The 26680-nt window shown below is 38.5% G+C and overlaps 1 protein-coding gene across 1 annotated transcript in view; it reads right to left on the bottom strand.

The window, feature by feature from the left end:
- faf1 (Fas (TNFRSF6) associated factor 1) overlaps positions 1-26680 on the bottom strand; it is a 339764-nt gene that overhangs the window by 99985 nt on the left and 213099 nt on the right. Inside the window, exons 10-12 of the mRNA XM_059984260.1 lie at positions 22928-23051; positions 21258-21321; positions 17571-17652 (exon numbers count right to left, since the gene is read on the bottom strand). Of these exons, the coding sequence (XP_059840243.1) occupies positions 17571-17652; positions 21258-21321; positions 22928-23051 (270 nt within the window). The remainder of the gene's footprint in view (positions 1-17570; positions 17653-21257; positions 21322-22927; positions 23052-26680) is intronic.

The following is a 26680-nucleotide window of genomic DNA, read 5'->3' as shown; positions in this document are numbered from 1 at the left end:
CAAACCTGGCCCTTTGTTCCTTCCAGTCTTGCCCACCATCTTTGAATTTTTCAACCACCTTTAGGAAGAATTATCAATATGACACATCAACTTCTAATTTTCTTTCCATAAATGCTGCCTGACGTAACAAAATTTTCCAGCATTTTGTTTTTATTTCATATTTCCAACATGCATAGTAATTTGTGATTGTACTAATTTGTGTTGTGATATCCTGTGTAACATCATACAACAGTTTGTAGTTCTCACATTAATAGGTGATAACAGAATACATTGACTGTAACAGATACTGTTATAAAGCTTCCAAATACCATATTACACAGAGCAAGTTTGTGCACATCAGTCACATTTCAAATCATTAAATAGACGAAGTTCACAAAATTCTTGGGAGTAATAGAACACAGCCAAAACACAACCTCTGAGTAATACCAATCCCAGCACAATTTCATTCAAAATTAAAGTTTGTCCTATTAATTTTGAGATTTTAAATGGTTCAAAAATTCTGCATATTATTTCACATTTTCTGTAGAAAAACCCCACGTGGCTGGCAACATCACAGATCTTAGCTTCCTTGGTTTCAAGAGGTAATGTTCGTCCCCAAAATGAGATATAGGAAATAGATATTTGTCTTACTTTATGCAATGATTTGTTCAGTTTCTCTTGAAAATGGGATATTAATATTTAATTTTATGATGGAATATTGAAAAATTGTAATTAGTTTGCTGAGAAATATTATGCTTGAACCTAGATTATACTTGGATCAAGCCTTTTTTAAAAATGCAGACTAATTCTGCTAATTAGCAAATTGTTATACCATAACCTGTATAAATCAATCATTGATCAATTTAGTGTCAGCAAAAATAGCAATTCAATTTCAAAATAAGGGCCTCTGATGTATGAAATCATATCAAAAAAATTATTGAATATGATTACATAATACTAATTATAAACAATACATATGGTGAATACAATTGTATTAATTGTTTTCTGCAATATTTGATGAAAGAACATTTTTTATGTGCTTAAGAAGAGCCAACATACTATGAAAAGGAATTATTTGAATTGCCTTTGAGAAAATCATGAGAGCACAGAGGAATGCAAATCAGGTTTGCTGGCTCATACAAATAATTCCATGCCTTGGCTCTGCAGCTTATAAAATTGACTTCCACAAGTAACATCAAGAGTAGTCATAATATGGGAAAACACAGAGCAATCAATTTTAATATAGGAAAATGACATAAACACCATTGAAAAAGTGATTAGCCTGATGAACTCTGTTAGTTGAGAGATGAGTTTTAGCTAAAATAATGGAACTCCCTTGTTTTTTAATCAGATGGTGGCAAACATATTTCTCGGTAGACTGGCCTTGAAATTGATCTTTCATAGAAACATAGAAAAACTACAGCACAATACAGGCCCTTCGGCCCACAATGCTGTGTCCAACATGTACTTAATTAGAAATTACCTAAGGTTACCCATAGCCCTCCATTTTTTTAAGCTCCATGTACCTATCCAGGAGTCTCTTTAAAGACTCTGTCGTATCCACCTCCACCACCGTTGCTGGCAGCCCATTCCATGCACTCACCACTTGCTGCATATAAAAGCTTACCCCTGACATTTCTTCTATACCTACTTCAAAGCACCTTAAAACTGTGCCCTCTCGTGTTAGCCATTTCAGCCCTGGGAAAAAGTCTCTGACTATCCACACGATCAATGCCTCTCATCATCTTATACACCTCTATCAGGCCACCTCTCATCCTTTGTTACTCCAAGGAGAAAAAGCCAAGTTCACTCAATCTTTTCTCATAACGCACACTCCCCAATCCAGGTAACATCCTTGTAAATCTCCTCTGTACCCTTTCTATAGCTTACACACTCTTCCTGTACTCAGGCAACCAGTACTGAGCACAGTACTCCAAGTGGGGTCTGACCAGGGTCCTATATAGCTATAAAATTACTTCTCAGCTCTTAAATTCAATCCCAATATTGATGAAGGCCAATGCACCGTATGCCTTCTTAACCACAGAATCAACCTGCGCAGCAACTTTGAGTGTCCTATAGACTCGGACTCCTAGATCCCCCAATCCTCCACATTGCCAAGAATTTTACCATTAATACTATATTCTTCCATCATATTTGACCTACCAAAATGAACCACATCACACTTATCTAGGTTGAACTTCATTTTCTGCCACTTCTCAGCTCATTTTTGCATCCTAACCTCTGTAATTGTAACCTCTGACAGCCCTCCACACTATCCACAACAACCCCAACCTTTGTGTCATCAGCAAATTTACTAACCAATCCCTCCACTTCCTCATCCAGGTCATTTATAAAAATCACGAAGAGAAGGAGTCCCAGAACAGATCCCTGAGGCACACCAGTGGTCATGCAGAATATGACCCTTCTACAATCACACTTTGCTTTCTGTGGGCAAGCCAGTTCTGGATCCTCAAAGCCAGGTCCCCTTGGATCCAATGCCTCCTTACTTTCTCAATAAGCCTTGCATGGAGTACCTTATCAAATGCCTTGCTGAAATCCATATACACTACATCAACTGCTCTACCTTCATCAATATGTTTAGTCACATCCTCAAAAAATTCAATCAATTACAAAGGACATAAGGGATGACCCGCCTTTGGCAAAGCTATGCAGACTATTCCTAATCATGTTATGCCTCTTCAAATGTTCATAAATCCTGCCTCTCAGGATCTTCTCCATCAACTTACCAACCACTGAAGTAAGACTCACTGGCCTATAATTTCCTGGGTTGTTGCTACTGCTTTTCTTGATTAAGAGGCCAACATCTTCAATCCTCCAATCCCCCCGGAACATCTCCCATCCCCATTGATGATGCAAAGATCATTGCCAGAGGCTCAGCTCCTCCCTCTCCTCCCACAGTAGCTTGGGTACATCTTATCCGGTCCCGGAGACATATCCAACTTGATGTTTTCCAAAAGCTCCAGCACATCCTCTTTCTTAATGTCTATATGCTCAAATTTTTCGATCTGCTGTAAGTCATCCCTACAATCACCAAGATCCTTTTCCGTAGTGAATACTGAAGCAAAGTATTCACTATGTATCTCTGCTATCTCCTCTGATTCCATACAATTCCTGCTGGCCTTAATAATCTTCTACATTCCTATCATTACCTAGGTTTTTGAACCTTTTGTAAGCTCTTCTTTTCTTCTTGACTAAATTTTCTACAGCCTTTGTACACCATGGTTCCTGTACCCTACGATCCTTTTCCTTTTTCATTGTAATGTAACTATGCATAACGCCACACAAATATCCCCTGAACATTTGCCACATTTCTGCGGTACATTTCCCTGAGAACATTTGTTCCCAATTTATGCTTCAAAGTTCCTGCCTGATAGCTTTATATCTCCCCTTACTCTAATTAAACACTTTCCTAAATTGTCTGTTACTATCCCTCTCCAATGCTATGGTAAAGGAGATAGAATTGTGATCACTATCTCCAAAATGCTCTTCCACTGAGAGACCTGACACCTGACCAGGTTCATTTCCCAATACCAGATCAAGTACAGCCCCTCCTCTTGTAGGCTTATCTACATTTTGTGTCAGGAAACCATCCTGAACACACCTAACAAACTCCACCCCATCTCAACCCCTTACTCTAGGGCAATGCCAATCAATATTTGGGAAATGAAAATCTCCCACCACGACAACCCTGTTACTATTACACCGTTCCAGAATCTGTCTCCCTATCTGCTCCTCGATGTCCCTGTTACTACTGGGTGGTATATAAAAAAACATCATATAAAGTTACTGACCCCTTCTTATTTCTAACTTACACCCACAGAGATTCAGTAGACAATCCCTCCAACACTTCCTCCTTTTCTGCAGCCGTGCCACTATCTCTGATCAGCAGTGCCACGCCCCCACCTCTTCTGCCTCCCTCCCTGTCCTTTCTGAAACTTCTAAAGCCTGGCATTCTAAGTAACCATTCCTGCCCCTGAGCCATCCAAGTCTCTTCATACCTCCATGTACTGATCCACGATTTAAGCTCATTCGCTTTGTTCATGATGTCCCTTGCATTAAAAACAGACACATCTCAAACCATCGGCCTGAGCGCATCCCTTCTCTATCACCTTCCAGTCCTTCCTCTTGCACTGTCTCCGAGCTTTCTCTACTTGTGAGCTAACAGCACTTCCTCCATCTCTTCAGTTTCATTCCGACCTCCCAGCAATTCGAGTTTATACTCTCCCCAATAGCCTTAGCAAATCTCCCCGCCAGGACACTGGTCTCCCTCGGATTCAAGTGCAAGCCGTCCTTTTTGTACAGGTTACGCCTGCCCCAAAAGAGGTTCAATGATCCAGAAATCTGAATCCCTACCCCCTGCTCCAATCCCTCAGCCACACATTTATCCTCCACTTCACTCAATTCCTTTACTCACTATCGCATGGCACAGACAGTAATCCTGAGATTACTACCTTTGAGGTCTTGCTTCTCAACTTCTTTCTTAACTACCTATAGTCTGTTTTCAGGACCTCCTCCCTTTTCCTACCTGTATCGTTGGTACCAATATGCACCACGACCTCTGGCTGTTCATCTTCCCACTTCAGGATATCGTGGCCGCGATCAGAAACATCCCAGACCCTGGCACCTGGGAGGCAAACTACCATCCGCATCTCTTTCCTGTATCCACAGAATCACCTGTCTGACCCCCTATCTATAGATTCCCCTATTACTGCTACCTTCTTCATTTCCCTACCTTCTGAACCACAGGGGCAGACTCTGTGCCAGAGGCGCGGCCACTGTTGCTTCCCCCATGTAGGCCATCCTCCCCAACAGTACTCAAAGGGGGACAGCCACAGGGGTACTCTCTAGTATCTGCCTTTTGCCCTTCCCTCTCCTGACTGTTATCCATTTATCATTCTCCTGAGGCCAAAAGAATCCTCCTCCCCCATCACCGTAGCAATACAACAGTGCTCTGATGTAGTATTAGACAGGTGCTCGACTTTTAAAGAAAGGCTTGAAACCACAACCTTTTGACCCAGAGCAGGGAGTACAACCAGAGTGCCAAGCCTAGTATCCATTAACCATTTACCACAGTAATATTTTATATAAAAATGGGACGTAAAATAAATATGCTCATTTTTATTACATTTATAAAATCAGTCTGCAAAACAGATTTTTTTGTTGGCAATGCTACAAATATCCACCTGAAAATGACTATATAAATATGAAGAAAGGCACTCAAAAGTAACATTTTGTTCATTACATATTAGTAGTTTTCAGTGTAAATGCACCAAACCCTTCTACACAAATAAAAACATTAAGTTTTTTCCCCTGCTGAAACAATGTCTAATTAGGATACAAAAACAACATATTGATAGCTCTGTGGCATTTAATTAAAGAGAGAAGACAGCCCCAGCCTGTTCTGTTGCTCATCCATTCTACATTTCAAAGCCCAGTGTGCAATATCCAGGTTACTCCACTAGAATCCCTGCTATTGTATAAAGGTTGTTAGAGAAGGAGGGCAAGGCTATGTTTACTCAATGATTAGGCTTCAGAATAAGCTTCTAGCTCCTAGAGAGACAGCTACCCACTCATTCATTGGGCCAATTCAAAAGCCTTGAGAGATTAAACAGCCATGCTGAGCAGGCAACCAAATACAGGCACAGAAAAAGAAATAAAATTCTTTAAAAACTCTTAGATGACTTCATTATTTTCTGCATACGAAACTTTAAGACAGTGTTTAGTTAGTGAAAAACCCACATTGACCTCTTCTAAACCTTTAATCTGTTCTTTGTAGCACTGTTGCTTTGTGGCAAGCGGATGGTTTCTTTCTCTCCTTTCTCTGGAAGCTATTAGAAAAGGTCTTGTGAAACTGTCACACAACTTAGATATATTCTCATTTCAGCTTCTCACCCATCAAATACTTCACAAGAAAAAGAAACAGTGCTTACTTACGCTGCATTTAGGATGATCCCAATGCATTTTTACTGCTAGTAGTGAAAAAAAATCTGGTACAAGAACTTTTTTCATTTCAATAGAGAAGTCTGGTTTAATGTTGAATATCAGATCATTTTAATTTATTGTCACCAGAAGATATAGTGATGTGCAAAAAAAAAAATTGGATACCATCACATTGTAAGCATTTCTACTTTAAAGGAAACCTACAGTTAAAAAGCAGTTTCCACGTAGAGTGCACGCAGTACAAAACTACTGATGCAGCCAAATTCAAAATGTGGAAAATACAGCTTCATTTATTAAGTTAAAACAGGGAGGTTTACAAACAGCCAGCACGTTCATTTTGCATGATGATTTACAATATTAAAGAGCAAGTTTTTATTTTCCATTAACTCCAGTTACTGTCAGGAGCCTCAGGTTTTATTCAAGAGAATATTATCTTGAGTTTCTAAACATTTGGGGGGATATGGTGGTTAGATTGTATATAATAGTTTCATGTATTGCTACAAGAAATTCTGGTCTCACGTTGAAGTGTCAAGAAGCTGGAATACAAGGGAGAAGACTTTATTTCTATGTTTCAGAGAAACTAAATCCAGTAGTCAACTCTCTTCTTTAAAAATACATAAGAGGATTCAAAAAGCAACAAGAACCAAGAAACCACTCTGCAGCTGATAGTGGTGGCCAGTTTGTATGGGTTTTCCTATGTCATATCAAAGAGGTAAGATGGCCCCCTCTATACCAAACTCCAACACATAAGAGAGCTTCCACTTGCTCTGACTCATAAAATGGCAGTGGTAAAGGCTTCAGAGAGCACACAGCAAAATGCCAGCATAAAAGCAACAGGAACTCAATGGACTGAAAGCTCCTCTTTGTGCTGTAATAATTGTGAGGGGAAACTATGTAAATAACAGGCTTTTAAAATTCTCTGTATTTTAAGGTTAAATGAGCACAGACATTTTTCTGGGGTCAAGGTGAAAATAATCATCGAAATAAAGTAATGGGATATGTATCAAGAGAAATGGTGCAGGGGAATATATAATGATGATGAAACACACAATTGCAGGTCTGTTGATGTACTGTGTAAAGATGATATTTAGTTATAAGACCTATGAATAGGAGATTGTAGTTTTTTGCAGCTTCATCACCTTTATTTTACTCTGCTCTTTCCTTCCCCATTCAATTTTTATTGCTTACCAAAGTTTAACAACATTTAGCACATTGGGTACAGTATAACTTAGGAGACTGGTCATTCCTGATTGTGAGATACATTGGTCTGCCCAAGAACCTGAATGACATCAATAATAATTTAAAATGGAGCGAGATTTTCCAAAGGGACCTGGATGTCTTTTTACATAAATTGCTAAAAGCAAATATGCATTACAATTAGGAAGGCAAATGTAATATCATATTTTAATGCAAACAGTTTTGAATACTGATATAGGGATGCTTTACTGTAACCAAATCCTCTTCCCAGACCCTCATTCAGGATTGAGGACTTCTTCCTTATATTCCAGTTTTGTTGGAATCAGAATCAGGCTTAATATGAAATGAAATATCTTTATTGTCATTGCATAGTACAATGTGACATACACCAATACAGTGAAAATGAGTTTGCCACTCTCGTACTCAATGCTATAAAACAACAAATAAATAAATAATAAATAAAATCAAGTAACCAGCCAGTACAAGCAATGTCCAGCAGTACAGAAGCGCAACTCAGATGCAAGACAGCCATAAAACCAGTATTAAAAGCAGCAATATAACAAATTTATGGATGATGCTTGATCAATTGGTCCAGAGCAGTTATAACTCTGGGGAAAAAACTACTTTTCAGTCTGGGTATGGAAAATCTTATAATGTCTGCTAGATGGAAGAAGTTCAAACAGATGATTGCATGGGTGTGTATTGTCCTTACAGATGCCTGTAGCTCTCCTTAGGCAGCATAAGCTGTAGATGTCCTCCAGGGCTGGGAGCTGTGTCCTGATGATCTTCTATGCGTTAGAGACGACCTGCTGAAGTGCTTTCCTATCAGCTGCTGTACAGCTGATAGATACCACAGAGATGCAGTATGTGAAGATGCTCTCTATGGTGCAGTGATAAAAGGTCACCAGCATCTGTTCAGATAGACCAGCTTTCTTCAGCGTCCTGAGGAAAAACAAGCGTTGTGCTTTCTTAACTATTGTTGTGGTGTGACTATGTCTCCGTTAATGTAGATAAATAACTAGTGCAAAAAGAGGAAAAAGTAGTCATAAAGTGTTCATGAGTTCATTGTCTGTTCAGAAATCGGATGGCATAGGGCAAGAAGCTGTTCCTGAAACATTGAATGTGTGTTTCCAGGATCCTGTACTTCCTTCTTAATGGTAGCGATGAGAAGAGGGCACATCCTGAGTGCTGGGGGTCCTTAATGATGAATGTCGCCTTTTGGAGGTACCGCCCTTTGAAGGTTTCCTGGATGCTGGAATGCTAGTGTCCATGATGAAGCTGACCGAGATTACAATATTCTGCAGCTTTTTTTGATCCTGTGCACAAGACGGTGATGCAATCAATTAGAATGTGCTCTCCATGGTATATCTAGATATTTGAGAGCGTCTTTGCTGATATACCAATCCTCCTCAAACTCCTAATGAAATAACGCTGCTGTCAATATAATGGGCCAGGGTTTGGAGCTTTTTGATTAAAAGTGAGGGTATGATTGTGTTGAACAAAGAGTTGTAGTCAATAAATTACAGCCTGATCTAAGTATTACTGTTGTCCAGGTTATCCAAGGTTGAGCAGACAGCCAGTAAGATTGCATTTACTGTAGACCTTTTGTGGTGATAGGGGAATTGCAGTGTTCCAGGTCCTTCCTTAAGCAGGAGTTGATTCTAATCATGACCAACCTCTCAAAGCACTTCAAAACAGTAGATGTGAGTGCCACTGGGCAATAGCCATTGAAGCAGCTCCCCCTGTTCTTCTTTAGCACTGGTATGACAGTTGCCCTTTTGAAGCAGGTGGAAATCTCAGACTGCAGCAGTGAGAGATTGAAGATGTCCTTGAACACTTCTGCCATTTGGATGCACAGGCTTTCAGAGCTCTACCAGGTACAATATCAGGGCCTGACACCTTGTGAAGTTTCACCCTCGTAAAAGATGTTCTGACATTGGCAGTCAATACAAAGACTCATCTTGTGTAGTTCTGGATCACCAGTCTTCAATACCATATACCTAGCCCTCAGCAAACTACGAAACTCCTGGTTCATCCACAGCTTTTGATTTGGATACGTCTGGTATGTTGTTGAAGGCACACACTCATCCACACAGGTTTTGATGAAGTTGGTGACAACTGTGGCATATTCATTCAGACTCAAAGATGAGTCCTTGAATAATGTGCAGTCAACCAACTCAAAGTAGTTCTGTAAGTGCTTCTCCAAACTTCCTTGACCATATTTTTTTGGTCTTCACCAATGGTCTTTAGTCTCTGCCTACGAACTGGGATAGACATAGGGCCAGGTGATCAGACTTTCCCAAGTGTAGGTGTGGGATGGCATGGTAAGTGTTCTTGATGATGGGATAACTGTGGTCAAGTGTGTTGTTTACTCTGGTTCCACAGGTGATACGTTGGTGAGTTGTTCAGAGACATCTTCCAGCTGACCTGGTTGAAAACCAGGTTTTGTGTCTTCAGAGGGAACTGATGAGGCACTGGGAACTGCGGTTTGCAACTGACAAGATTGGCAAATGGGAAATCTATAAAATGGTGCATTTTCAGATTTCTGTATGCCCTGGTGTATGGCTGAATACTTACTTCACTGTGAGTCTAGTGTTATCCATATGAAATTCAACATAGCCAACAGACAGCAACTTTTCATTAATCGTCAAATGGTGCATTGGGGCCAATGCTGAATCTCAACATTGATCGCTATCTTTACTGAGAAGTGCTCCCAACCAATAGAAAGGCTGCACCATTTCCACAAACCTTCTCTGCCACAATGTTTCAACTTGCCTCCAACAACTTTCTATGGAAGAGCAGCTGAACTTCATAGCAACTAATATCGTGCTGGTGACCAACGGTGATATTTTGCCAACAGCACACAAAACTACTAGATACTCTCATAGATATATTTCTTCTTCTGGTTCAAGAGCCTGATGTTTGAGGTGGCAATAAGTGTTCCTGAACCTGATGTGAGTCCTGAGGCTCCTGCACCTCCTTCCTGATGGCAGCAGCAAGAAAAAAAGAGTGATCTGGGTGTTGGGGGTCTCCGATGATGGATGCTGCTTTCCTGCGACAACTTTCCATCTAGATGTGCTGATGGGAAGAGCTTTACCCATGATGGACTACCTTTTGATGATTTTTCCATTCAAAGGCATTGGTATTTCCACACTAAGTTGTGGTGCAGCCAATCAATATACTTTACAGTATACATCTACAGTAGTTTGTTAAGGTTTTAGATGTCATGCCAACTTTACGCAAACTTCTCAGGAAGTAGATGTGCTGCCGTGCTCTCTTTGTAATTGCATTCACATGCTGGGCCCAGGACAGGTCTCCTAAAATGATGACACCAACAAATTTAAAGTTGCTGACCTCCTCCACCTCTGATTCTCCGATGAGGAATGGCTCATGGACCTCCTCCTGAGGTCAACAATCAGCTTCTTGGCCTTGCTGACATTCAGTGAGAGCTTATTCCAAGCAGCCAGATTTTCAATCTCCCTCTTATATGCTGATTCGTCACAACCTTTCATTTGGCAAAGATATTGTTGCAACAAATATGGGAGAAATATATATCCATATCTTTAAATATTTATTCATACCATATAATCATGAAATTCTCTCTGTCACGTAGTGCAGTCTCTGGATGTGGGCATGAATGTACAAAACTAATTGAAGAGCTAATATTGTTGCCAACTGAGATGTAGCTACCACAAGAGTAGAAAAAAATAGAAAAAATAGAAAACCTATGGCACAATACAGGCCCTTTGGACCACAAAACTGTGCCGAACATATCCTTACCTGAGAAATTACCTAGGGTTACACATAACCCTCTATATTTCTGAGCTCCATGTACCTGCCCAGGAGTCTCTTAAAAGACGCTATCGTATTTGCCTCCACCACTGTCACCAGCAGCCCATTTCACGCACTCACCACTCTGCGTATTTAAAAAAACAACTTAACCCTATCATCCCCTCTGTATCTACTTCCAAGCACCTTAAAACTGCGCCCTCCGGTGCTAGCCATTTCAGCCCTGGGAAAAAGCCTCTGACTATTCACACAATCAATGCCTCTCATCATCTTACAACACTTGTTGGGTTGAATGTTGGGTTGAAGGGCCTGTTTTTGTGCTATACAAATCTGACTTTTTATTCTCATAATGTGGGATGATTCTTTTCATCTTTAAGACTAGTTTTTTTAACGTTGGTCAGATTGACTTTCTAAGCTCCATGTAACCATCCAGGAGTCTCTTAAAAGACCTGATCGTTTCCGCCTCCATCACCGCTGCTGGCAGCCTATTCCATGCACTCACCACTCTCTATGTAAAAAAAAAACCTACCCCTGACATCTCCTTTGTACCTACTTCCAAGCACCTTAAAACTAGGCCCTCTCATGCTAGCCATTTCAGCCCTGGGGAAAAGCCTCTGACTATCCACACGATCAATGCCTCTCATTATCTTGTACACCTCTATCAGGTCACCTCTCATCCTCCCATCCCTCCAAGGAAAAAGAGCCAAGTTCTCTCAATCTATTCTCATAAGGCACGCTCCGCAATCCAGGCAACATCCTTGTGAATCTCCTCTGCACCCTTTCTATGGTTTCCACATCCTTCCTATAGTGAGGCGACCAGAACTGAGCACAGCACTCCAAGTGGGGTCTGACTAGGATCCTATATAGCTGCAACATTACCTCTCGCATCCTACACTCAATCCCACGATTAATGAAGGCCAGAGTCAACCTACACAGCTGCTTTGAGTGTCCTATGGACTCGAACCCAAAGATCCCTCTGATCCTCCACACTGCCAAGAGTCTTACCATTGATAACTAAATTCTGTCATAATATTTGACCTACCAAAATGAACTACCTCACACTTATCTGGGTTGAACTCCATCTGCCACTTCTCAGCCCATTTTATTTCATGACAAAGATTTGTATCTTGTTTTTGCCCCACTTTATACTTGCTCACATTCTACCTCAATCATTTTCTTATATTTATCTCTTACCCAGACAACTGCAAACTCCAGCACTTCCCTATGCAAAATAAAGTTGGTAATATTATTTGCTCAACTACAGTAACATACTAGCTTATGACACTAAAACTCAGAAAGCAAGCTTAATTGCAAGGAATAGATATCAATTGTTTATCTGACTATACAAGGTTGCCTAGGTAATAGCTGTAGCACCCAGGAGTTTCACCTTTCATAACCAAAATGTAATTCTCTCATGGCAAACACAAACCAGGTAAATATTCTCAGAAGAACAGGATCTCAAATCTGTCAGTTCAACATACACATCTACAAACCCCATTTCCAGAAAAGTTGGGATATTTTCCAAAATGCAATAAAAACAAAAATCTGTGATACGTTAATTCACGTGAACCCTTATTTAACTGACAAAAGTACAAAGAAAAGATTTTCAATAGTTTTACTGACCAACTTAATTGTATTTTGTAAATATACTCAAATTTAGAATTTGATGGCTGCAACACACTCAACAAAAGTTGGGACAGAGTTAAAATAAGATTGAAAAGTGCACAGAATATTCAAGTAACACCGGTTTGGAAGACTCCACAGTAAGCAGGCTAATTGGTAGCAGGTGAGATATCATGACTGGGTATAAAAGTAGCGTCCATCAAAGGCTCAGTCTTTGCAAGCAAGAATGGGTCTTGGCTCACTCCTTTGTGCCAAAATTCATGAGAGAATTGTTAGTCAGTTCAAAAGGAACATTTCCCAACGCAAGATTGCAGAGAATTTAGGTCTTTCAACATCTACAGTACATAATATTGTGAAAAGATTCAGAGAATTCAGAGACATCTCAGTGCATAAAGGGCAAGGTCGGAAACCACTGTTGAATGCACATGATCTTTGAGCCCTCAGGCGCCACTGCCGAAGAAACCGTCAAGCTACTGTGACAATTAGAGCCACCTGGGCTTGGGAGTACTTCGGAAAACCATTGTCACTTAACACAGTCCGTCGCTGTATCCAGAAATGCAACTTGAAACTGTATTACGCAAGCAGGAGGCCATACATCAACTCTATGCAGAAACGCCGGCGAGTTCTCTGGGCCCAAGCTCATCTCAGATGGACCGAAAGACTCTGGAATCGTGTGCTGTGGTCAGATGAGTCCACGTTTCAGCTAGTTTTCGGAAAAAACAGGCGTTGAGTTCTCCGTGCCAAAGATGAAAACGACCATTCTGATAGTTATCAGTGAAAGATGCAAAAGCCAGCATCTGTGATGGTATGGGTATCAGTGCCCATGACATGGGTGAGTTGCATGTATGTGAAGGTACCATTGACTCTGAGGCATATATTAGGATTTTAGAGAGACAAATGTTGCGATCAAGGCGATGTCTCATCCTGGGACGTCCATGCTTATTTCAGCAGGACAATATCAGACCACATTCTGCACGGGCTACAACAGCGTGGCTTTGTAGACACAGAGTGCGTGTGCTTGACTGGCCTGCTGCCAGTCCAGATCAATCTCCTATTGAAAATGTATGGCGCATCATGAAGAGGAGAATCAGACAACGGAGACCACGGACTGTTGAGCAGCTGAAGTCTTAAATCAAGCAAGAATGGACAAAGTTTCCCATTGCAAATCTACTACAATTAGTATCCTCAGTTCCAAAACGATTAAAAAGTGTTATTAAAAGGGAAGGTAACACAATGGTAAACATGCCTCTGTCCCAACTTTTGTTGTGTGTGTTGCAGCCATCAAATTCTAAATTTGTGTATATTTACAAAATACAATTAAGTTGGTCAGTAAAACTATTGAAAATCTTTTTTGTACTTTTGTCTGTTATAGACAGGTTCATGTGAATTAACATATAACAGATTTTTGTTTTTATTACATTTTGGAAAAAATCCCAACTTTTCTGGAAATGGGGTTTGTACTACCAAGCTTAAAAATCACTGTAAACTATCAAATATTGTGAACTACTTGCAGTATCCTTCAAAAAAATTTATAAACTCACCCCATTTCCCAGATCATTGACAATGGAATAAGTTAATACAAATAGATTTATTATTTTCCATTCGCCAAAATACACTGGCAATTGTTTTTGTTATCTATGTGCTTACTAATGAATAAAAAGATGCTCAATGTACAATGAATAATATTTTTACTTTCTTATATTGCTATCTACGTCAAATTTTTACATTTATGGTTAGAGCATGGAAACAGGCCCATGCTCAACTCATCCATGCTATCCAAGATGCCCATCTATGCTAATCCCATTTGCTGTGTTTGGCTCATATAACTCTGTGACAGAACAGGTTGGCAATGCCAATTCTCCCATTAACCTTGCCCCTTTGCCCGATTAGTCACTCCTCCTCGTTCTCTCCCTGGTCTAGTTTCCCCCAGTAGTTCACACATTTTGTCCTCTCATTCTGCAGTTCTTAGGAGTTGGCCATTTACACACCCCAACAGTAAAACAATCGCTACCTTAGCTAATCAAAACAATCCCCTCAGTTAATGTGCTCTACTGGTTTATAACTCAGAAAAGTAAGGATTCTGGACACAGGCATTCCAAGCAGTTTCATTTATTTTCACTCATACTGTTACATAAATTTGTAGATAGCAGAACAGTCTCAAAAGACCTGAGGGCCAGTTTAGGGTGTCCTAAAATAACACCTGGGTTAGTGGGAACAGGCACAGTACACCCTACACAGGCAGATTTAAACCCTCAGTTTGGCTTTGCTGAGAGGTGTGGAGGTTGGATTTGATAGTTGGTGAATAGTTATACTGGAAAGTTAATGACAAAGTGCATAATGGAGAAAGCCTCTGTATATTTATAAATTTTTGTACATGTTTGTTTTTATTTGTCTATTTGTAAATTTTTTTTCACAACTTTTGGGCAGCTTCTGCTTTTTTTTTCACCTGGCACTAAAAAAAACCCTTTGCACTAATGTGCTGTTGCACCTTACCATCTGTTTTTATTTCCAACTGGTGACCCTCATCGAGTACACTTATCCACACCTGATAGCAAGGTGTGACAGACAACCCCTAAACCTTTCCTATAAACTTGTCCAAATGTCTTTGCAATGCTGTATTTGGAATTGACTCAATGAGCTCATTACATAAACCCAATGCCTTTTGGGAGGAAAAATGTCCCTCAGTTAAGTTTTAAACATCTCCCCCTCATCTTAAACTTATGCCCTCTGGTGTTAGATCTCCTCCCTCCCAACCCTGGTAAAAAGACTGTAACCATCTACCTTACCTATGCTTCTCCTATTCTTATGAAGTCTATATCAGTCAATCCTTGGCCTACTTTGTTCCAGGGAAACGGCTTCAACCTATCCAATAACACTTTATAACTCAAGTTAACAAATGCCGGTTATAATAATAGTGATTCAGACTTCCAAGTTCAGGAAATATTCCTGTTAATCTTTTGTGCATCCTTTCTAGTTTAATCATATCCTTCCTACAGCATGGAGATTGGAACGCCACACGATACTCCAAGTGTAGTCTAAGCAATGATTTATCCAACCGGAACATGACATTTCAACTTTTAGATCATATGCCTTCTTCACCACTCAGAATGCCCATGTCACCTGGCAAGGCCATATCTTTTCCCAATGCATGTCCTGGACTATGTTAACACCCCAAAGCTTGTTCAGTTTAAATACCATCTGTAATGCCTTTACACACTTGCCCAGTTAATCTACCTTGATGTAACCTTCTTCACTGTCTGCTATACCATGACTTTGGTGTGTTCTGTAAGCTTACTAATCATGTCTCTTCCAAATCATTACTATAACAAAACAATAAAGGATCCAGCACCGATCACTGTGACACACTATTCACAGGTCCCCAATCCAAAAAGCAACCATCCACTTTCATCTTCTACTTCCTTCCAAATTCAAATAAATCCTGTCTCTCAGAATTTCTTTCAGTAATTTCCCCATCAGATATATTGGCTTGTGGTTTCTAACTTGCCTTTCTTAAATTAAGGCACAACCTTAGCCATCCTCCAGTCTTCTGTTACCTCACCTGTGGCTAATGAAGATACAAAGATCTTTGCCAAGTGTTGAAGGATATCTCTGTGCCACACAATACCAAAGATATAAATACATAATTTTGTAATTTTGAACTACACAGAAAGCCTTTTTTGGTATCAACACTAAACAGTACATTGTTCAAACCTGACATGATCAAACTCAATTTTCAAAATACTATCTTGCCTAAAAAAAAACTCAACATTTCATCACACTTTTTTATTAAAAAAAAATCTTGCAATAAATATTTAAAAATTTGATTCTTTCAGAAGCAGACAAAGGTACATTACATATTGTACTTTTTAAAATAAACATTCCATAAAAATCTCAATCAAAACATTATATTTCTGGGCATTTGTTGGGTTTCAAGGATATAAGATCTTTTTATTAAAAAAAATAATCAAATGAAAATAGAAAAGATAAAAATGGTCAACTAGGTCATCACTCTAATCTGTACATAATCAGTTTAAAGCATCCTGATTAGATCAACTGTGAGTGGCATCGTGAGAAAAACTTAATCAAGTGTAGTGTTTTACTTAGCGATTAAGTATATATCAATTGATGGTATTCTAAAATCCTTGGTAATCCAGCCATTCAAATAAACATTTAATGAGTTTAGGTTCAAAACTCCTGACCATGGATTTGGTTAAAACAGACTTCAAGCACCATACTTTTCCTTCCTTTTATGTGACTTAGTAGCTTTAAGATTTTGTTTACTAGAAAAATTACAGAATTTTAAAACTAACTTACAATGAAAAAGCATTTTGGTGTTTCAAACAATGTGAGACCAATGACATCCTATAGAATTGGTTCGTAGTATAATGTTTAAATGTAAACCATGTGGTTAAAAATTAGGCCATTCTAGCCTTAAACAGCTATTTTTAAAATAATTTTGGTCTTTAAGATTTTTGCTAAACAAAGCTAACAATTATTTCATCTTAAACTAAGCATTTGATAGTTTTTGGATTATAAATAGAGAAAGATTGTTTAAAGTTAATTTCTTTATTTTAATCAAACATTTCGAGATTAAGGAATACAAAATATTTCAAAATTAGTTTATTTTCCATCCACCTCCCACCTTCTAGGCTAAAATTTTCTTCAGCATTTAGTATAAATATTAATACATGTTTGAAGAGAAACTACTTTGCTCTTTTTGGAAGCATCTGTGATGCTGTCTGTGAAATTGAGTTACAAATCAGCAAGTCATACGTTATTTTTCATCTATAAAATTTCATCTTCCACTTCAAAATATCTTCATCTGCAATTAAAAGCTACACTTAGCTGTGCCAGAATAAATTTATGGAATAGTGGGGGAGAGGAGGTGATGGTCAGAGGTAGGCAGGAAGAAAGAAATGCTGCCAATTTTTATATGTATTTTGTTGAACGACACAACCTGTTCAAATCACGAGACTGAAATATTCATAGATATTGAGCTAATATCTTGAAAGGTCACTTACATCTCTGGCTTTTCCATAGAATGCTTCTTGAAAGGCAGCCTCAAGTGATCCAATAAAGAATACAGGATGGCAATCACCATATCTATTATTTGACAAAGATAATTAAGTTTGATTCATGCTTAAAAAAGGCACAATAAATGAATAGTTATTGAAATGATGACAAAAAATGGGCCATCTAGTTCTGGAAGCACACACTACCATTCAAAAATAATCATTTCAGACTTTTGTAATACCTCACATTTTCTTCATATCTCTTGATTGCCTTTTTGTCCAAAACAAATAAAAATGATCAGTATCAATCATGAATATAGTTAAAAGAATTCTAAAAAAAACTCATATTTCCCTTAGTGAAGAAAGTTTCTTCAATTCAGTCTTAAATGGCTGATCCACCAACTAAAGATTATGATCTCCAATTCTAGATACATCTCAATGTGATCACTTCCCATCAGTTAAAATTCCACTCCCCCAAAAAAAAACAATTGGCCCATTTAATCAGATTTTAAGGGGGAAAGGCACAAGCACCAATCCAAGTTATTATGACATGCACCCATCTGTCCTAGCTTCTGAGGTATAGAACCTCTAACTATCCAGAGTATGTACAGCTGGCACGACCCCTTTAACGATTCAGGAGAGTCTTGCTAATCAGCAATCATGTTCAAACCACAGATTGAGCATTTAAGGAGCATCTGAACTGAGGTTTGGTGCTAAGTCATAAGCCTACTCATGAGCTCCTCTCGTGTTTGTTTTCTATTCAGATTCTTGATCCAGTTTGAAGTCATGTCTCAATCCAAGCCTTGGATGCTCCAGCATTTGGGTCCAAGCTATTCTTGTCAGGGACTCGTCACACATGTATGAAGCTGTTGTTGAGTATATAGTATATGTTCAGTTTGTTGCAAGTTAAAAATGGAAATCTGCAGTTTGTTTGGATGATTGCTGGACCAGGTACTCATTTATAACTTAATACCTGATACTGAAGTTATCTTTTTTGGATGGGAAAAGAAAATAAAGTGCAATAGTTTTAAAAAGACCATAGGTAAAAAGAGATTGGAAGACAAACAATAAATTAAGACAAACATCAACAACTTTTTCAAGTATCACTTATTTATAGAATACTGTTCAAACTTTATTGCATTTGAAACAGCATCCAATAATTCCAATTTTTTTCTATTTTCTTAACAAGTTGAAATAGCTTATTTTAATTGTGGCATGTAATTTGTAGTAGCAAATGAACAATGTGGAATTTATTCATTCTGCTTACATTTACCCACAAATTACATGGGAGTCAATTTACAGTCACTGAGTTCCATACAATCACATGCACTCTACAGAGGATCTGAAGCTTGTGTGAATCTCCTCAATCCAAGACCAAAAGATATGTGGTAGGCACAGTAATGGAACCTGGATATTTAATTAAATGCAAAATTATGCACAGTCAACCAAGCAAAGGAGGAAAGTTTGATGGAAACTTCAAAACTAAAAATGTAAACAAAGAAGACCTTTTTTTAAAAGAAATCTCCAATACCATATATTGAAAGAAATGAGGCCTCACAATTAATACTTTCTAAAGTTAAAAATTCAATTATTCATCAATTGGAAAGCCCTAAATTTTTCAGGCATGTTCAGTGGATAAGTACCACTACTTCATACTCTTCTGTGCTTCAGTATTGTGTCTGATCTATAAACGCTTATGGAGGAGCCAGGTACTGAATGAACAATTTGCAAAAGCTGAAAATCAAGTCTGCTGATGAGGGCACTGTTATGGCTTAATACACTGACCTCTGCCTCCCAGAATCTGGATGTCAGCACTCAGACACGTCTTTATACCACCAGCAAATATCGGATTGGTTTTCTGGATGCTCAATTGCCTTGTTTCTTCAATGGATCTTCTCTTCACATCTACTAAACCATGCAGCCCCCAACCCATCTCGACACCCACAGTTATTTCAACTAAGTCTCTTCTCACCCTACTTCCTGTAAGGCTCAATTCAATTCCCAATTCTTAGGCTCTGTCATATTTGTTCTGATGAGAATTTACACATCTGTGCTTCTGAAGTGTCTTCCTTTATCCTTAACTGTGAATTCTCTTCAATCATAATTGGCATAGTATTCAACTGCAATTCTATTTCATACATTTCTCCTTTCACTATAAATCCTCCCAGCCAGAGTAGATGGCAGTGGAGGTGTACTCATACCGGAGGGTGACAGTTCCCTGATTAGCAAGGGTGCTAAGGGTTATAAGGAGAAGGCAATGGTTGAGAGAGATTAATAAATCAGTCGCAATCTAATAGCAAAGCAGATTTGACGGGCTGAATAGTCTAGTTCTCCTCCTATGTCTTAAGGCCCTACGAGCCTTCTGATTATCCAAATAGAACAGCAATCCATGCACTTCTTCCAATTTAGTTATTAGCAATTTGTGCTTGCAATGCTGATTCCTCTACTTTAAGAAAACCAACAGAAAACTAAGTGAATGCTTGGTAGAACACCTCAGTTCAGTCTGAAAGAATAACCTTTAGATTTCAGTTGCCAATTATTGTACATCCCACTCCAATGAATATTTTTAGCCTCTAACAATGTCTGACAAAGTCCATCAGAAGCTCCAGGAACAGGACTTCATCCCAGTCTCGGGATACAATACCAAAATCAACATGCGAGTTTCTTCTATTTGTGGTAAAATTGACCAATGCGCATGAAAGACTAGGTTTTGCTCTTTTTAAAGATGCTACATCACTGTTTCCACTATTCTCTAATTTCAAATATCTAGTAACAGATGTATGCTGAACTTCAGTTTCAGCACATTTTTGTCTATTACTCTCATTCATCTCCATTTTTCCCTCTTCCAGGCAGATAAGCTATTAGCAAGCATTTAATACCTTCTCTTAGATGGCATCAACAGCACTTGAGTCACCTGCACAACCCTACCTCCACTCCATCATGGATATTCGCTTTGACTCTTCACTCTTGTCCCTTTCCATAATTTTGGCTTTGTGTCAAAACAACAGATATTCCCTCAATATCAGCAAAACAAAAAAGCTGGTCAGTGACTTCACAAAGTGGGGCTTAGCACACACCCTTGTATTTACTAATGGTGCTAAGGAAGAGATCAGGGTTTCAAGGACAGCTTCTAGTGTGGGGTAATACAAGATTCTTCAACAGACCTCATGTATAATAAAGATGAACTCTTGGCCTCACAGTCTACCTCACCATGGCCTTTGCACCATTGTTTAATGACACTATACTTTCTCTGCAAATATCACTGTAAAAGAATTCTGCATTCTATCATTGTTTTTCTCTCTGGACTTTGGACTACCAGTGCAAAATAATGTCTTCCAATGTATCTCGGTACATGTGACAGTAATAAACCAATTACTAAATAATGCTTATTTTCTCAAATCTCATTCTAATGAAACATCATCAATCTGAAACAAACCATTTTTCTCTTCACAGACCCTGCCTACCAAAGCATCCTCATTGTTTTGGTTTTAAGAACACAAGGTGCACAAATTTAGATCACCCCTTTCTTCTTTTGCACTTTCTAAATTTTTATTTAATTACTGACATGTTCATAACATTAAATAATTTATTAGGAAGTTCCAGTCATCACTGATCCTTCCCACCTGTCCACAGACCTCCTAACACATGTATTTAGTACTGGCCTGAAAGTATTTTTAATGGAAAATGTAACTGTACCTTGAAGAAAATTCTGCAGTAAATTGTAATAAGGCATCTCCCTCATTTTCAGCGTCATCAGGCACTAGCATTGAAATACAAAGGTTAAAGTTAGGCTTTTGGAGATCTGGAACTGTTCACACAGTGCACTTTAATTGTTTCATTCATTGGAATATATAAGTATATTGGAGGAGAATGGTACTGCATGCAGTAAGGTTACAATGTTGCACATCATAAGTTCATATTTTATTTACCCATTAGTATGGTAAATAGATCAAATGAAAGCAAATGAGCCGATAACCTTCTAAGAGTTTATTATTTATTTACTTATAATTATCAGACAGTTTATATTCATCTGACATGTTCTTATTAAATTTAATAATGAAATTATGGATCTAAGATTTTAAATACAAATTACATTCACAAATGAAGTGCAACTTAAACTAGAGAAGGGTATATTTATTCCTAAGTACAATATATATATTTCATGTTTCTTTGGTGGTATGTATAAAATTGAATTTAAGATTCAGGGCTTTGTAAACACAATGACCATTCAGTTATGCTCTGAAAGTAACAAAAACTGAACAGCTTTCACCACCATCATACCTATTACCTTTCTTTCCTTCAGAAAATGGATCAATGATTGATTCACTCATCAACCTGGTCATTATTCAAAAGGAACTCAAACACACTCCCATCCTGTACATACGTAAACTGAGTCTCAATACTGCATACAGTTCTCAATCAACTTTGAACCCGTCCACAGCTTCTTCCCATTTTCACTATACATCGGCCTAATTGTTACCATGCCTTTGTAATACAAGTTTGCTGTGCACTCTTGTCAGAGGTACATCCTTACTGCTGCATTAGACCAAAATCCATTATTCTACTCCCTTTTTAAAAATAATTTCCTTGAGCATCTTTCTCCTCTCTCCACTCTTCACCTCAGCTGGTCATATCACCTTTGTACTTCGCTCAGGTAACCCACCATCACTCTGATCCTGCCCAACACTACTTTCTTTTTCCCTTTTCAGGGTAGCGCTTAAATTGCATAAACTCTCCTTTCCAAAGTCAATTGTGACCCAAAAGACCTTGCAACTTTTTGCACTCTGCTACCCTCAACCACCGACAAAGTAATCTCTGCCAATTATTCGTTTTTCTTAGTTCCCAAATCCACCTATAACCTACCCTGGAAAAATGTTGATATGCCATGGCTGTGACACTCCACATGTTCTGACAAGTGTTGGAGGCGCTAATTAGATGATCCATTGCTTTACTTCACTTTGGATTTTGTTTCCTGTAACAAAATCCTCATCAACTTCCATTCCATTCACATTTTAATATAAACTCAACTTTTCATATCTGCAAAATGGTTATTCGCCTTTGCGTAATTGCTTACATCATACATGTTATTCCACTGGGGTTTGGTCTCCTCTGTTGAAATATTTTTTATGATAATTCTGACAAGCATAGATAATCCAGACCTCTTCTACACTGTAAACATCCCTAATTGTTTTTTGTTCTACCAGTTCTGCAACACAGGCCAATAAATAAATACCAAAAGTGCTTGAAACAAAATAAAAATATTTTAGTGATATTTTAATATAATTAAATAAAATAAAAGAGAAAAGATAAAAATTATAGAAGGACTGAGCAAAATGTGTTTAGTATCATCATCAGCACTAACTTACTCATTGGGGATTTTTTTGATCCAGAAGAAATCATGCCAAAAAGTTCACCATCGTCAACTCCAAACTCAGTAGCATCTTCAAAATCATCTCCTTCACTGTCGCTGACCATGTGAACATCAGTGCACTAAGGATTTAAAAGTAGTTATATTAATAAATTCCTCCAATTGCCAATGCAATCAAACTAAGTTTTAAAGCAAAAATGTACAAAAATAGCAATATTAAATAAATAAAACACAAACTATTTAATTTGTCTGTTTTTTATTGAATGTCTCTGTTAATTCCCCAAAATTTTTACAGGACTTAACAAGGGTGTCTTCTGCTTCAGAACTCATCATTTTGATAGATTAATGCTTTTTCAAAAGTGCATATGAAGCAGAAATCAAAATCAACACATGATAAAATTCTGAAATTAAAGCAGAACATGCTAGAGATACACAGAAGGCCAGGCAGTATTTGTGGAGAGTGAAACAGACTTAATGTTACAAACTGATGATCTTTCTACAAAACTCGGAGAAATGAAACTTCAACCTGAGGACAAAGATAGAGAAGTGGGGAAGGAACAAAAGAGACGATCCATAATAGCTTGGAGACCAGGGAGATTGAGGAACATAAGCAGGGTGTAAAGGTATGACCAGAACAAATGAATGATAAGCAGGGACAAAGTGGGAAGTAAAGGTATAATTTGGAACATAAATAGGAGACAAATTATATCTGAAAGAAACCACTGCTGGAAAACAGTTGGGGGCCAAGATAGGGAGGTCAGAGTGAAAGTGAAAGGGAGATGGAGAATTAAAATGCCAGGCAGTGGAAGTGAAGGATCAATCTTGTGTACTGAACAGAAATCTATGCAAAACACCAATCTATATTTACTTTCCCTGATACAGAAACCATATTATAAGCACTGAATGCTTCACTGGAAAATAGTACAAATAAATCTTTGCTTCACCTGGAAGAAGCATTTGGCTCCCTGGACAGAAAGGGAGAAGTGAAAAGGAGAGACAGATGGAACTCATGAGAGCAATAGCTTTAGAATGCTGAAAAGGGAAATGACAGGAAAATTTGTCTAGTGGGGGCATCATCTTGAAGTAGTTGGAAATTATGGAGGATGATCCACTGTTTGCTCAAATGTTCCTCAAGTTCATTCAGCCATTTACCAAGACATGACCTACATGAAGTTGATTTTGCTGCCAATGTCTTTTCCTATTAACTGCTGACCAAGAGTACAAAAATCTACCTCTCAGTCTAGAATGTTCTGAATGATTGCACTTACACAGTCCTCTAAGGTAAAAAGTTATATTATAAATAAACAGTGGCACTGCCGCCTCACAGCTCTAGGTGGCTGGGTTCGATTCTGACCTGAAATATAGCTTGCACTCTCTCTCAAAGATTATAGTTTCCTTCTACAAAGTGAAGAATTGCTGGTCGATAATTGTAAACCACTCCTTAATGAAGACAAATGGCAAAAAAAATCATATGGGTGAAAAAGCAAATTGCAGGAGCACAAAGAAATAGGGAGAGGGAATAGGATTTGCTGGGACTTGATGGCTCCTCCTGTATGGTAATAAGTAATCTCCTAAATGGTCAATCACTTTTCCAGAGACTATGCTCCTGAACTCTAAATTCTCCATCTAGAGATTAACAGACTCACAGCATCTACTGTTCAGTTCCTCTCCTAATCTTGCATGTCTCAAAATATTACCACACATTCACCTAAACCTCAATGAGTGTAGGCCAAACATACTCAATCTTGCTTTAACTTCTCCTTTTCAATGCGGCTCCCACGTGCTTTCACTCCAGTACCTAAGATTAACAAAGTAACATGCCTGATGAAGGGTATCAGCCCAAAATGTTGACGATACTCTTTTCCATAGATGCTGCCTGGTCTGCCCAACATTTTGTGTGTGTTGCTTGGATTTCCAGCATCTGCAGATTTTCTCTTGTTTGTCTTAATGATTACCACTTTTTATTGGTGCATCATAGAAAGAATCCTATTTCAATGCATCTCATAGCTTGGCATGGCAAATGCTCTGCTCAAGACTGCAAGGAATTACAAAGAGTTGTGGACACATCTCAATCCATCCCAAAAATCAGCCTCCCCTTGATGGTCTCTGTGTACACTTCTTGCTGCTTTGGTGAAGCAGTTGTATAATCAAAAACACCATCCACCCAAGACATTCTTTCCTCCTCTCCTCGAGCAGAAAATATAAAAACCTGGAAGCACGAGCCACCATGCTTGTAGATGGAATCTACCTTGTTATGATCTTAAACTTTATTGTGTACCTGCACCACACCTTCTCAGAACTCAATTATTGGTTTACTTGTACTCCCTCAACACATTGTTGTAATGAATTGATCTGTATAAATAGTAAGCAGAGCAAATTTTTCACTGTACTTCATGACATGTCACAGTAATAAACCAATTTACCAATTTTGCAGGGCAAACCGCTCATTCGCCATTAATCTTTGCTTCACAGATTAAGACCTTTCAATACACAAACTTTTGTCAGTTTCTAATCATTCATAAGAATTGGCCGTTTCTTTTTCCCTACCACAATGCATAAACTCATTTTCCCAAATCATATGTCACTTGCCACTATGTTGGCCACTAGCTTATCTATACCTTTTGCAAGTATCTTGTAGCTTTGTTAAACCTCATTTTGCAATGTAGCTTTGTATCATAAAACAAACTAAATTAAAACAAAGTCTTTTGATTCTGTTATTAGTGTAATCTGTAAATAACTCTGATCTCCATGGCAATCCATGAGTAACTTTGTCAATTTGATAATAAACCATACTAACTAAATATCTATTGAAAATTCAGGTATGCTTGATCAATCGGTTCACTGTTAACTACCTTTGATCTAATGAAATATGATTTTCCAGCAAATCCATTATCATAATATAACTGTAAAATTTTTCACAAGATGCAATACAGCAATCTGCTTTAAAGTCACTTTTTGTCTCACCTTCCCCTTTCTTAGATAGTGAAGTTATACTTGTTACTTTCAAATCTTGAGGACTTGTCCTAAATCTAGGGATCTTCTAACTCCAACGCCATGTTTTTTTTTAATCTTGGGGTACAGACTCAGATTCAGGAGACTTGTCCTGTTTTAGTAACCTTAATTTTTCCTGTTGCTTTTCTTTAGTGATGATAACCAAGTTCTCCACTGTCAACAAATCCCTCGTTTCTCTCCATTTAATGGTATTTTCAGCAGCTACAATAAAAACCAAATAAGCCTGTTTAAAAGTGTTAGCTATATTTTTGGGATCCAGGGGACTCTGGATAGAGGTAATGCCCAGTACCTTTGATGTCTGGCAGCAGCACTCTACTTCATCACTGGTCCTCATTCATCTCCTAAAACTCTCACGTCTGCCTCAGTTGGCACACCCAGGTACACTGCTTAAGCTGGCAGGCTAAACTTTGTGAGGAGGCAGTGCTAACACAGCAACACTGGGCGAAAGACCTCATCGACAGAGTCACTGGCCAGGGCAGATGAGTTCCTCAAAGAACTACAACAGCCACATGTTTGAGGCCAAGGCGAGCCACTGAGTTGGAGGACATCAGCTGTGGTCTGGCCTGGAGAGAGATGGGTGTCGCCAGGCCTCACTAGCCCAAGACATGCAAAGGTGACCCTACGACCCATAAGGACTGAGGGATCAAAACTGAAAAAGTATTTTTTTTAGTCTCCATTAAATTTTCTCCCATCATAGAATTTCTAGGGCCCGCACTTGTTTTGTTTTTGGTCAAATGAC

Source organism: Hypanus sabinus, chromosome 11, assembly GCF_030144855.1.
Source record: "Hypanus sabinus isolate sHypSab1 chromosome 11, sHypSab1.hap1, whole genome shotgun sequence".
Lineage (NCBI taxonomy): Eukaryota > Metazoa > Chordata > Chondrichthyes > Myliobatiformes > Dasyatidae > Hypanus > Hypanus sabinus.
This window is presented reverse-complemented; position numbering and strand designations above follow the sequence as displayed.